The sequence below is a fragment of the Rhinatrema bivittatum genome, chromosome 11, assembly GCF_901001135.1.
Source record: "Rhinatrema bivittatum chromosome 11, aRhiBiv1.1, whole genome shotgun sequence".
In the NCBI taxonomy this organism is placed as follows: Eukaryota; Metazoa; Chordata; class Amphibia; order Gymnophiona; family Rhinatrematidae; genus Rhinatrema; species Rhinatrema bivittatum.
In genome coordinates this window covers 4,841,851-4,856,090 of record NC_042625.1, presented here as the reverse complement: position 1 = coordinate 4,856,090, position 14,240 = coordinate 4,841,851, and the positions used below count along the sequence as shown (strand labels likewise).

The following is a 14,240-nucleotide window of genomic DNA, read 5'->3' as shown; positions in this document are numbered from 1 at the left end:
TGCTCCTGCATTGACATTTTTGTCACTAGATGAACTGCTAAGATCTGCAATAAAGCCTGGATTTTAAAAGGGCAATGTGTGTAAATTTTGGGGTTTGTGTGGGGTTGGGCCTTGCACCCATTGTGCGTGTTTTACAACAGGCCCAGCCATGCACATAAATCCCGGTACATGCAGAAGTACCAGCCAAGGGAAAAGGGGCGGGGTGGGGGCAGGCCGGGATAGCGCCATTAGCTGCTGTCTTGGGGAAGCAGGTGCCAGCAGCCAGCCGGTGCATGCAGGTTACATCTGCTCTACCCTAGCTTGATGGATGCTATAACAGAGTGCCATCAAGCTAGGGTGAAATAACATAGTACAAAATTTCATCTTTGTGAGACTTTCCTCACGCCACATGATGTCAAATTTTCACCAACATGTCCTGTGCTGTTCATACATCTCACTCTACATGCGAAACTGGCCCCTAAACCACCACTCCCTCACCTTGACCTATTAGATGGGTGTACCTGAGCCTGAAAACAAACCCAGAATACTCTGTTCGCTTAGCCTATGTGATCTCAAAGTGACTTGCTAAGCCTGACCTGCAAGAATTCCCAGGATCTCTGGACAGGCAGTCGAAGCTGGCTCCATACTGTGATGCATAATTATAGGATCACACAAAGAAGCAGCCAACGGAGGGAACTTCAGGCTATACTGTCACAATAGAGGCACTCTTTCTCAGGGGTTTCTGTAAACACAACTTCAGATGTGTTAATTAGCCTGACCAGTAAGATTCTAACAGAACAAAGGACTATCTAATGAGTGATGGTAAATGGGCCCCACCTTGGAGAAATACTCAGGGGTAGCTCATGTCAACAGCATGATAAGTCATGCTGTTGACATGACAACCTCGAGGTAGTCACGCACTCTAGAATCTTCTAACCCAGTACAATATTATGTTATCTATAAAAGAAGGATCACTTCCTGTATTCAATGGGATGCTGGTAGTCAGTTTGTCAGAGACATGACATCAGCATCTCCCAAGAATACTTATATTGATCAATAAAAAAGTATATTTTCTACAAAAATCTAAGTGTTCTTGTATCCCTGGATATGTAAGCGTCATAAAAAATGGCGTGGCGCTTAACAGCTCCTGTAGAGATATAAATAAGTGCACACAGTGAGTCTCTCGCTCTCTCTCCCCAAGTCCAGAAAAGGCTAAAATGCAATTCCAAAAATGTATTGCAAATTGCATTATGGCCATTTTGTGTTGTGCTGGGAGGTGGACCCTTGGCCCCCTGGTCAGACCCAGACAGCGCCTGCCACCAGGAGGCGGAGCACAAGAGGAGACAGAGGCTAGCTAGAGCTTCACTACTAGCAACCCGGGGTTCCCTTAGGTTGAGCCCTTGGTTACTCTGACCACCTGGTCTATGGTGGGCCTCGCAGGATCTCCTTGAGAGAAAGTTCAGGGGTGTGCCCACCACGATCAAGGGTGCGCGGCTGATGTTCAGGCTATAAGTCCGGGGTGCCAGAGAAGGCCAGAAGAGGGTCTCTGAATGTTTGGCAAGGATCAAGGCCAGAGTCAAGATAGCCTAGTCAGCCAAAGCAGGGGTCAATACCAGTGGTCAGTCCGTGGAGAGTCAGCCAAAGCAGAGGTCAGGTTCCAGGCCAGTCAGATGTGGTCAGGCAGAGCTTGGTTCCAGGCAGCATGCAGAAGTGGTCGAGGAAACAGGCAAAGGTCAAATCCAGGCAGCGATCAACATAGTCAAGAAGAGGCAGAGGTCAGTACGAAGAAGACAGTCTGAGAGGTACTACCGGGGAGACGAAAGAACAGGAGGACGCTGGAACAGGACTGGAACAAATACTGGAACCGCAGAGGCAAACTAGAAATCACAGCGTGATCGACCCGATTGCCAGGGCGAGGAAGTGCAGGCACTTCCTTTTAAGCAGCGTTCAATCAGGGTGCACCGCGGAGCTGGGATCCAGCCCTGGCCCTTTAAGGAGCGGGGTGGTCCGTGCGTGCACCTGGGGGTGGGACCAATGCTACGGAGGAGGCCGAGCCCCGCCGTGAGGTCTGGCTGGAAGTGGAAGACTCGACAACCGCTGCCGCAGGACGCCGAGGCCTAGCTGTGCTCGCTGCTGTAACAGGGGATGATGACCCGGGACCCGTGGAAGACTTGGTGAGGTGAGCAGGCCGGGACGCACAACATTTTGGGCATATCACACATCCTAACGCCAGGAAAAAAGATGTAGTTAATTTTGGCATTAAAACCATGTGATAGCATAATGCATGGTGTGATATTGCCCCTCATTTTCATAGATCCTGCGCCTCCAAAACAATTTGCAATTGTGTCATGAACAATAATGAGTCAATGCCATAACACATAAAATGCTATCTTTAAAACCCTATTTATCTGTGGTTGTATGGTAAACGAAACATCTAAAATAAAGCCCAGATCATAAACTTGATTATTTTAATAAGCCCATCTAGATGCTCAGGACTGCTGTCTCTACTGTCTCAGATTACTTCAGTCTTTTAAGTTAAACATCAGCTTATTGTGATGCATCCATTTTCTCACCTTTTTATTGCAGTTTGATATTAAAGGCAAGGTAATTAAGGGGGCCAATTATACTAGCAAATACAATTGAATATCATCCATGTAAATTTTACATTGAAGCTTGAAAGATTTTATAACTTCAAAAGAGGACAAATAGATATTAAAAAAAAATATAGTGCAGATGATGATGTACCCCTGAGCTATATTAATACTTTACCTAGGAACCTTTTGCTCAGTCTTTGTTGCATCCAATCTGCTAGAAATGTATAGAACCACTAGTACATTTCCTTCACTTCAGATATCTACAAGTAGATCAAGAAGTTATTGGATATTGTTGAAAGCTGTAGACATATCCAGTTGGACCAATATCGCTACTTTTTATTAGTTCTCAAAGAATTAAATCATTAAGCAAAACTAACAAGGTTTTTGGGCTGTATGGTCTAAAACTACATTAATACAAATTCAAAACAGCATATTCATCTACAAAGTCTTGCAGCTGATAGAGGACATTTTTCTACTGTCTTGGGTAGGGATGGATTGTGGGAAAATATTGGCCCGGGGAATTTTTATCCATACTGGCCCATGGGTATACAATTGCACATGCATACGCCAGAGTTAGAGTCCCACTGTTGCTCCTTGTGACCTTGGGCAAGTCACTTTACGTTGAGAGAACATTGTACAAAGCTCATGTTTGGGTGAATTTTCTCACTCCGAAGGACATTAAATCTTCACAAGAGTGAACTGTTCTGTTTGTACGTCTCACTCTGAAAGTCAAAGTGGTCCCTAACCCTTACACTAATACCTAAACCTCACCTCAAGTAACCTGGTGGGTCTTATATAGAGGTATAAATACCTATGACAAGGGCCTTATAGCTAGTCTCTCTCTCCCTCTCCCTACCCCCCCCCCCCCCCCCTCTTAGTGGTTATAGGTAGTAATAATGAAGAAAAGATTATTTATATTCAGACAACAACAAGAAGGACTGAATTACATAGTCTGGGTAAACAAATAAGTATGGGTGTAGCTTGCTTGTTATGGTGTTACTACCCTGAATCAATTAAGCCTGATACTTCACTTTCAATGCATATCCAGCGTAGCTCTCTGCTTCAACAGCAGGGGGAATGAAGAAAAGTGGATATATATTCAGACAACAACCACCAAGGACTGAATTGCACAGGCTGGATAAACAAATAAGCGTGGGAGTAGCTTGCTTAGTGTGGCGGTTACTACCCCTAACCAATTAAGCTAGATCTTTCACTTAGATGCAATTCCAGGACTGCTCTCTACATTAATGGCAGGAGTGGAAGGGAAATAGAACCAAAAGGTTACTAAGGGCCAAGAGTAACAGATAAGTATGAGGGGAAAAAAAGTGTGAAAGCTTGCTGGGCAGACTGGATGGGCCATTTGGTCGTCTTCTGCTGTCATTTCTATGTAATTGTGGCACTTACCGCAAAGTGTGAAAAGTTATTGCATTCTGTGGTAATACCTATGCGAAGAGCTAAGATAGCGTATTTATCGCAATGTGCACTATTACCATAAAACACGCTCCTCTTCCTATCACATGCGATAGTTTGATGAATCTAGCCCTTAGATTGTAAGCCCTCTGGGGACAGGGAAATACCTACAGTACCTGAATGTAGGTAGCTTTGAAGTGCTGAATAAAGTGTGAAAATGGAATATAAAAATCTAAATAAAAAAATGCACAAAAGAAGTGTGTGTATATAGATATATGCACATGTTTCTTGACCACTTCAGTGTTACAAAATTATTAAACAAAAGACAAAAATATAGAAAGTTCCAACATTGTAATATAGTGCAAATTTTAAATACTTAATATGTCATTTATAAAATATTTCAGTAAGCTCTTTCAATTAACAATAAACCTACTAGTTGGAATACATTTTCTATTTTCAGTGGAAGAATAGGTGGCAGTATAACAATGCAGTATTCCTGATACTACCTTTTTTGTACTGGCTCCTGCTGTTTTCATTCTAAAGCATATGGGAATACACTTAAAAGATCTAAACATGTAGAGAAAAGGGGCGATATCATGGAGAGATTCAAGTGTCTCAGTGGTTTCCATGCCCAGGAGCTGAGCCTTTTTCAATGGAAAGGAGGCCCTAGACCTAGGGTGCACGAGATGAGGTTGAAAGAGGGTAAATGCAGGAAACAGCCTCTGAGTAGAAGAGGGGGAGACAAAACCAGTATCTGCATTCAATAATGCATGGGCTAAATACAAGAGGCTGTTTAAGGATGTTATGAGATTTATATAATGCTAAATTAATTGGAAAGGTGAGCAGCCTGGATGGGCCATATCGTCTTTTTCATGCCATCATGTTTCTATGCAGCTTTTGATGGTCTTGCTTTCTAGGCTTCTCTAGAACAAAATAGTCATACTCACAAGTGTTTTGGATTCTACACATCTACTTAAAAATATCTTTTACCTGCACCTCTCTATGTTGTTTGTATGTATTAACATCACCTATGTGCCAGAAGAAAGTGTTCTTGTGCATAATAGAATGCTTAACTTTTATGTATCAAAATTTTGGAAAAAATTGAAAACCTGCTTAATAAAGAGAACATAAACGTTGCTATACTGTCTTAGCGCAAAGGTCCATCAACCCCAGTATCCTTTTTTCCAATAGTGTTGAAGCCAGGGCCCAAATCAGCAGTGGATTTCTATAAGTCCACCTTAATAATGGTTTCCTGCAGGAACTTTTCTAAACCTCTTTTAAACCCACCTCCACTAACATTTCACCACGCCCTCCTGCACTGAATTCGTCTAATTATGGGTTAAGTAAAACACATTTCTTCTATTTGTCTTAAATGCATTTGGAAAGGTTTATGGAAAATGGATGGTATTGCTGTACCATTATTTATTTATTTTTAGCGCAGATCACAGCGGTTTCCAAAAGTAACATTCCTACTGTAGGTCAATACCGACGTTCTTACGGTGACGTATGCTTACTGTTGTACAGCGCTGTGGACAAAGCGGGGTATACATCATTTTTAAATAGCAGTACAACTTGAGAGCATGAGGTTAGACGCTGGCTGAGGGGAGAGTTATGTCTAGAAACCATAGTCATTTCAAGATCCGTGTGAGCGATGCCTACGCATTGCTCCGAACTACCCTTCACCTTCCCAATGAAATAGAAAGGGCCCTCGGAAGGTGCATCTTCATGAGTCTATTCGTGTTTAGGTCCAAGTGCATCATTGCTAATGCGGCCTGTGCTGAGAGACACTGCCTGGAAGCCTTTCTGCGGCCACTCATGCTGCCTTAAGTGCCAGAGTTACCCTGAAATGACCGTTTAACTCTGCTTTAAAGTAACAGCGAGGTCAAGATCTCTTTTTATTAACCTTTGGCTTTATGACTGAAGCGGATTCGTAAGTGACCACAACCTTCTCTTTACCTGTTACCGGAGGAAGAGAAGAGGCGAGCCCATCGCTGTTCTGCCGCTTTAAGAGGGCGGTAAAGGTTCGGGCCCCGCCTCCAGCTTCTCTAGGTCCCGCCCTCGAAGGGCGGTCCCTTTGCGGCCGGATGCCGAGCTCCGGCGGGGGGAGGGAGCGGGTGTGCCGCGTGGCTGCTGGTGCTGGGACCGGGCCCCGCCTCCAGCTTCTCTAGGTCCCGCCCTCGAAGGGCGGTCCCTTTGCGGCCGGATGCCGAGCTCCGGCGGGGGGAGGGAGCGGGTGTGCCGCGTGGCTGCTGGTGCCGGGACCGGGCTCGCCATGGCTCTGCAGCTGCTGGATCACCGCGTGCGGGTGACGAGCATTGAGAAGCGCGGCCTGTGGCTCTACACGCACCCGCTCATCAAACTGCTCTTCCTGCGCCAGCGGAGCAGGTACCGGGAGGACGGGGGCGGCACACTCGGTGGAGTCGGGTAAAACGGCAGCGACAGCCCTGGAACGGGGCAGGTAGAGGGAAAGCTCGGAGGCATAGCCCGGAGGGGGCGCGGCAGATGTAGAGCCCCGCGGGAATACGGACGCTGTAGAAGATGAAACTGAACCCAGGGCTTCCTTCCCAGCGCTAGAAGACGTTATAGTCCCGGTTTTGTTCTCTGGAAACGTAGCAGAGTAATTTATTTAAAAGAAGTACAAGTGCCCGTTTTTCAGTTACTTTGTACAACTGAGAGGTGAATCAGACCCTAACACATTGCTCATGTACTGAAGGTCTTGTTTTGCAGGGGAATACCATTAAATCATAAACAGCTCAATACAGTAAAGTGCGGCCGCGGTTACCCCGCTCCTAACCCGCTTTCTACTCACTTTCCGGCCGCGTTAGTCCAACCCGCGATACACTATCCCCTTTAACCCATTCTTACCGCCTCTTTAAATCACCGGGTAACCCCTTCCGCCCGCCGCATGCTCGAATTAGCTATTCCCTCCCATACAGTAACCCGCGCCCCGACTATCGCTATTTTACCCTGCCGTTTTGCCGTGCGTTTAACCTGCTAACTTACCGCCTACCCTTACCCCTGCGTTAGAGGCAGGGGTAAGGGTAGGTGGCAAACTTTCCCCCAGCCCCCGCTCACCTGCCCTGGCTGCGTCCATGGGTGCTGGTCTCCGGGGCAGCCCCAGTCCTCTCCCCTCCTCCCGAAACAACGAAAGTGGAAAAAAAGCGAAAAAAAAAAAAGTAGCAACGCAGCGGACGGTTCTCCTACGCTCGGGATTGCCAGTCCTCTCTCCCCTCCTCCCGAAGCAAGGCGCGTAAAGCAGCCTTGCTTCGGGAGGAGGGGAGAGAGGACTGGCAGTGTAAAGCAACCAAGCGACTTACTCTTCTTGCAGTCCCCCTCCGGTGACGGACATCGGCGGAGACGGACCGCAGCTCCCCTGCCTCCAGCTGCCGGCGAAGACGGATGCCTGCACGGGCGAAAGCAGCCCCCGTGCGTGCATTTTACTGTATAGCGCTCTATACAGTAAAATGGGTTGCGCGGGCCTAACGCTTCTTGGACGCGGCTTGCATTTGCAAGCTATTTACATACAGTATCGAGCGGTAGGTGAGCCGGACTGTGCGTGCGGCAACCGCGGGTGCGCCTGGCTCTAACGCAGCTCTTCCTACCGCTCCTTACTGTATCGCCCTGAGAGTTTCTCTACAAACGAGAAACCTTTTTCAAGGGAAAGTAGAAGTGCTCAGACTTTGAGCAGATATCTTGTTCCCAGAAGCATTTCAGGACTACTATGTGCTCCTTGTCCTAAAACGGGACAGACTTCATGTGCATCTCACGTCTAGGATAGGAATAAAAGGTTGGATCTTATTTTGGAAAGCAAGGAGGGTGTTTACATCTGTTTCCTTCGAGTTGTACCCGGTCCTTCCACTTGCCACAGACTGTGCAAATGATGAGCCAGGATTAGTCGTCATGACCGTTTAGGCCTTGGTGTTGCCACTGAGGCCATTAATGAATGCATGCTATAATTTGTGTTTCATATCTTTAAATTGAGGAGTAGATGGATGGCAGCCTTCTTTCTTTATTTTATTCCATTTTAATATTTTGCCATATCTCCAAGTTCATGGTGGATTACATCAGTGCATACATAATTACATCAATAAAAATACAATTATTAAAAAATGCAACCACATTACAATAAAAGCACAAATACTAAAACACAATGGCCACCAGATGGTGAATTATTCAGTGCCTGAACCAGCTGACCTTTCATGCAGGCTCTGTGACCCTATGCCAGTCCACAAAGCAATCTAAGTCCCATGAATTTGTCCTACTGAGTGACTTACACTTCTGAATTTTGTTTTACTTTTTATAGATGTAGATTCTTCAGCTTGACAGAAACTCCAGAAGATTACACCTTAATGTTGGATGAAGAAGGTTTTAAAGGTATGTTTCCAGCACAATGTGTGGGAATGATGTTGGTAGGCTCATCTGCTGACTCAGTGGCAGGTAACCATGTGCTAGAACCCACCCCCCCCCCCCCCCACCCACACACACAAAGGTGTAAACTCATCTAAATCCAAAACAAATAAGAATTGGGACCATGGCCTCACTATCAGGCCGATTCAGTAAAGTCCGCGGGAGAGCGCGTCCCTAGCGCCTCCTTTTGGCCCGGAGCGGTGGCTGTCAGCGGGTTTGACAGCCGATGCTCAATTTTGCCGGCGTCTGTTCTCGAGCCCGCTGACAGCTACGGACTCGGAAACCGGACAACGGCAAAATTGAGCGTCTGGTTTTCGACCCGCCAGCTGACTTCAAATTTTTTTTCTTTTTACTTTTTTTACCCTTCGGGACTGCCATGATATTAAGTCGGAGGGTGCACAGAAAAGCAGTTTTTACTGCTTTTCTGTGCACTTTCCCGGTGTCCGAAGAAATTAGAGCCTACCTTTGGGTAGGTGCTAATTTCTGAAAGTAAAATGTGTGGCATGGCTGCACATTTTACTTACTGAATCGCATGGGCGTACCTAATAGGGCCATCAACATGCATTTGCATGTTGAGGGCGCTATTGGGTTCGGCGGGTTGGATGCGCGTTTTCCGCCCCTTACTGAATAAGGGGTAAGGGAAAACGCGCGTCCAATGACAGATTAACAGTGCTGTCCGTCTGAGTGCACTGTACTGTATCGGCCTGTGTGAAAGAAATCTGAAAGTGCAATTGTTATAATTGTCAGTCTCTCTTATTTAATGTGTCTCTTTGAAATTATGCATTGCAAATGAAATACATACCTACATGGATGGTCTCTGTCTTATTCTCATTCATTTGTTGTCCAATGGTGCCATCCAAGGCAGCCATACACCTGCTTTTACTTTTTAGAAAATCTTATTCCCACATCTTACAAGCACAGTTCATCGGAAGATATTTACAACCTTCAAATTTTGACTTATCTTGCAGAAACTTAACCTACATTCAAGATATTATCATTATTTGATATTGAGGTCTCCCCTGAGCAGTGGTGGGAGTTTTTCTTTGGATCATAGCTTATGAGATAAGGACAATGTTTCAATTTTGCATATATGGCATAAAATGAGCAATGTTACTGTTGTCAATAGCCAGGATATCTTGCATTCATTTCACATAATAAACTGTTTAAGTAATGAGCATCATTGGACAACAAATGACTGAGTTATTTTTTTTTTTATCAGAGAGAGGCCATACGTGTACCTATGTATTTTATTTGCAATGGATAATTTCAGAAAGAGACTCCTTGAATAGAGAGACTGATTATAACTGCACGCTTTCAGATGATTTCTAACATAGAAACATAGAAACATAGAAATGACGGCAGAAGAAGACCGAATGGCCCATCCAGTCTGCCCAGCAAGCCTCACACATTTTTTCTCTCATTCTTATCTGTTACTCTTAGCTCCTTGTTCTATTCCCCTTCCACCCCCACCATTAATGTAGAGAGCAGTGATGGAGCTGCATGCAAGTGAAATATCTAGCTTGATTAGTTAGGGGTAGTAGGGGCAGTAACCGCCGCGATAAGCAAGCTACACCCATGCTTATTTGTTTTACCTAGACTATGTTGTACAGCTCTTGTTGGTTTTTTTTTTCTTCTCCCCTGCCGTAGAAGCAGAGAGCCATGCTGGATATGCATTGAAAGTGAAGTATCAGGCACATTTGGTTGGGGTAGTAACTGCCGTAACAAGCCAGCTACTCCTCGCTTTGTGATTGCGAATCCTTTTTTTTCTTCACCCCTGTCGTTGAAGCTATGCAGGATATGCGTGAAGCATCAGTTTTTTGTTTTTGTTTTTGTTTTTTTTTGGTTTTTTTTTTCCCCCTGCCGTTGAAGCAGAGAGCTATGCTGGAAATGCGTGATGTATCAGTCTTTCTCCCATGCCGATGCAGCAGAGAACCATGCTGGATATGCATGGAAAGTGAAGTATCAGGCACATTTGGTTTGGGGTAGTAACTGCCGTAACAAGCCAGCCATGCTATTTACGAAAATCCCACTCATTTTGCCACAACGTTGTGAATAGAGGGATGGATATGTTTTTGGAGATACTGTGCACTACCCTGCAGAAGACGAGGATTCATTTCATAGGGTGGGGATAGGAGTTCTAGAAACTCTAGCATATGAAGGCAGGTGTAAGGACCCGCAGAGTCCAGCTGATCTCTGCCTTTCCCTTCCCTTCTTCAGGCTTATCTCGTGCTTCCTTGAATTCTGACCCCAGTTTGTGGCCGCTGGCTAAGCGTAGTCATTGAGATGGCTGGGCTGAGTTGTCTTTGAAATGAAGGCTTTATAGATCCAAAGGCCAAGAGAGGCTTTTTATGATTCATGTGGAAGTTCAAAAAGGAGCAGGAGAAAACTGCTGATCCAAACACGACTGAGTTTGGTAAGCTGTAGGTAGGCCCTTCTTAGGGGGTCGTCTGTGTATGAACTCCTTGGATTTTCCAGTTGTAGGATCAGATTGCATTGTTTTGTGCTGTGCCCAGGTGGCACATGCTTCAGAGAAAAGATCAGGTCTTGGCTTAAATGTACAAGTGTCTGAGGCTTCTCACAGTATATGTGCTGTGGTTTGTGTACTGTTTTTAATCTTAAGGGAGGTACAGTGGATCTATAGAGGTTGCACTATCACACATGGAGAACAGTTTCTTTTCAAGCCATTTATACAGGTTCTTTGAAAACTGTCAACCTTTCCCCCCGGTAAGTCACATGGCACAGCACATGTACGTTTATCCATGTTAGGGATCTGCCTTCCTGGGAGTGGGGAATGCACCAGTGGGCATAGCTTTGCATTCAGAACTAGTGCAAAGTTCATGGGCTTTGCAAGAGCCTCTGTAGTATTGAAAATCTCTGCCATTTTCTTGCATCTACTTATGTGTCAGGCAGCCCTGTGTTAATTTATTGGGTAATACATGAGGTGTTTTGATCTCTAGAATGTTGTGAATTGAAAATACGTTGCAATCTTCTCCAAGTGTGTAGCAGCAGTCAAGAAAGCAATTACAATACTAGGGATTATTCGGAAAGGAATGGAGAATACACATAAAATATCATCATGCCTCTGGTGCGACCTCATCTTGATGTGGTGACCAGAACTGTGTGAGGAAAGGCTAAAGAGGTTAGGACTTCATCCTGGAGAAGAGACGGCTGAGGGGGATATGAGAGAGAGCTATAAAATGAGTGGAATGAGTAATCATTAATCAGCTGTTTACTCTTTCAAAAAGTAAAAAGACCACGGGGGACAGAATGAAATTATTAGGTAATATATTTAAAACTAATACAAGAAAATTATTTTTTTTACTGAATGAATAATTAAACTTCTGGAATTCATTGTCAGAGGATGTGGTGAAGCTATTAGTGCAGCTGTGTTTAAAAAAAAAAAAAAGGTTTGGACAAGTTCCTGAGGGAAAAGTCCAGTGACCATTTATTAAGGTAGAGTTGCAGAAATCCACTGCTTATTTTTGGGAAAGGCAGCTTGAAATCTAAATACCCCTTGGGATCCTGCCAGGTACTTGTGACCTGGCTTGGCCACTGTTGGAAACAGGTTACTGGGCTTGATAGACCTTTGGTCTGACCCAGTAAAGCAAGTCTAATGTGAGTTAATCTTTCTGACGAGCTGACTAAAAAGTGGTGGTGCTTTTTGGTATGAGCTGGTTGCAAGCAATTTATTTCATCTCTAAGTACATGGTGTTTTGGTGGTAGTGCTCCTTCTCAATGCACAGTGAGGAGACTCGTGCTTATGTTCTTCTGGCTCTTCCCTATTACGACCCTAGTTAACGACTTTCTTTTTGTTTCAGTAAACTTGCCCTGCTCTTGAGTGTTGTATAGCTCTGACAGCTTCTCTAGCACGGTCTAATTTGGGAGCTGGCAGGCACTGAAGTATCCTGCCTGATTCGGAGGTATTAGGTATCCTGGCTGGAGTTAGCAACATGCTGCTAGCTCAGTATTTCTCTGAAATGCCAAAACTGCATTTCCCTGTTTCCGGCCTTGTCGTCCTCCTCCCGTGTGCTGCTTTCAGAACATATCCCAGCCGTACCTTTCTGCAGGCTGGGGGTGGGGCTTCTCAGACTGTAATATATGCAAGACTAAGAAGGGGGATTTGCCTCCAATCAGGTGACTTTGTGTTGAAATGTTTTACTCGAAGGGTTAGTAATGATAAACTATTTTGCGGATTTTAAAATGGGCACATTGTTTTTTCTTTCGGCTTGGTAGTTTCCTCCTCTTTCCTTTGGGCATGCAAAACCTCTCCCAGGCCATGGTGGTGCCATGAGCCTTCATTTGTAAGCAGCTGGGAACTTTATCACATTTTTTGTATCCCCTTCCAACTCACTTAGCTCAGTCACTGCAGCCACTGTTTGCATATTTTTAACTCCTGGGTGCAAGATGCATGGCTTCCTTGTCATAATTCTTATAATTAAAACCTTAGGGGGGTGGCTGGGTTGAGACTGTGGGAGTCTTTGAAAGGGTGAGGGCATGAACCTCCCCACACACCCGCGAGCTCTTCAGCCATAGGAGAGAACCCCTCCTCTCCCACTCTTCAGGAGTCTCCTCCATCTCTGCCTGCCAGCCAGGCCACTCGTCCCTGGCATTAGAGAGATGCTGGGATGGCCCCCAGCAGGGGGCTACCCACGAGAGCTGCAGTCATGGGCCCTGAATTCAGCCACTGCCGTACCATGACTGGGACTCCCTCCTGGACATGTGAAATGGCCAGAAATTGTAATACTATGAGGGGCGCTCCCCTTTATCTGAGAAAAAAATGTGGATCTTTTGGTAAAGGTTGAAATATCTGCAATACTCATTTTTGTATATTTAAACTTTTATTGTTTTCAAGACGCACAATGAGCTGTGTACAACTTATTACCACATACAATATTTTTTTAAATGTGAAAGGCAGATTCTCAATAGACTTGGAAAAGCACTGGCTTTCCTAAGTCTGAGTCTAACAAGTGGTTCTGGACTCTTCCTTCAGGAACTTGTTCAATCCTCTTTTGAATCCCACTATGTTACTTGCCTTGACCACGTCCTCTGGCAACAGGTTCTCAGTTTGATTTGTCTGTGTAGAGCGATCAGGAAAAATACGTATCGTATGACACAGAAATAAAGCATCCTTATTACAGGAAAATCTCATAATCAAATGATCTACTGCTGACCCACAGAAAACTAACAGTGTGGCACGATCATCGATGCCATTAAACTCTGCCAAGAGATTAGTCAAATTAAAGTCCGCTCAAGGAGCAGCAGGGTGGCAGACGCTTCTTGTGTTGTAGAAATATTGGGGAAATGCATTTTAGAAAAAGGTAAATGTGCATCAGTTATACCCAAAATGTCTCTTAAATATTTAACCCCAGTTCTTGAGAAGAAATTAAGGATGCGGGACTGATTCTGCAAGGGTTCAAGATGTTGCTTCACAGTAGAGCAGTGCAGCTCACAGGTCGCTCTAAATTCATTTGAGACAAGATCTTGAGACTCCAGCATTTTAAGCCTCCCACCATGAGCCTTGGTACTAGCTTGGGGGTGAGAAACTTGATATTTTATTCAGTCCAGTGATGTAGAAAAATCTAACTCCTTCTGAGAGAGCTTCCCAGAAAAGCAGTAGCTTGCCTCGCATCTTCCAGGCTTTCTGTAATGGAGACTCTCTCCCAAAATCCCACCTTGCCCATATGCATGGTCCCCCATCCCTGGTGCTGGACTGAAACCTTCGGCTCCCAGTACAGGAAGGGCTGGTGCTGGAGGAGTGTGGATCTCAGGTCAGCCTCTGGCTGACTGACCATTGCTCCACTACTAGAGTCGATGTCGAGGGCTTTACCGGAGTCGTTCTGCCCTGCAGAA

At 45.1% G+C, this 14,240-nt stretch overlaps 1 protein-coding gene and 1 long non-coding RNA gene across 2 annotated transcripts in view; one reads left to right on the top strand and one right to left on the bottom strand.

Annotated features, from left to right (window-relative positions):
* Positions 1–1,659: 1,659 nt before the first annotated feature.
* Positions 1,660–5,999, bottom strand: LOC115073048. The gene is made up of 3 exons (XR_003851925.1): positions 5,940–5,999; positions 2,749–2,833; positions 1,660–2,202 (listed from the first exon to the last, which is right to left on the bottom strand). It is a non-coding gene; the product is annotated as an uncharacterized LOC115073048 (long non-coding RNA).
* Positions 6,000–6,127: 128 nt separating this feature from the next.
* The window catches only part of CASTOR1 (cytosolic arginine sensor for mTORC1 subunit 1), a 118,736-nt gene continuing 110,623 nt past the window's right edge, over positions 6,128–14,240 (top strand). The window contains exons 1-2 of the mRNA XM_029571183.1: positions 6,128–6,368; positions 8,287–8,357. Of these exons, the coding sequence (XP_029427043.1) occupies positions 6,187–6,368; positions 8,287–8,357 (253 nt within the window). The 5' untranslated portion in view covers positions 6,128–6,186. The remainder of the gene's footprint in view (positions 6,369–8,286; positions 8,358–14,240) is intronic.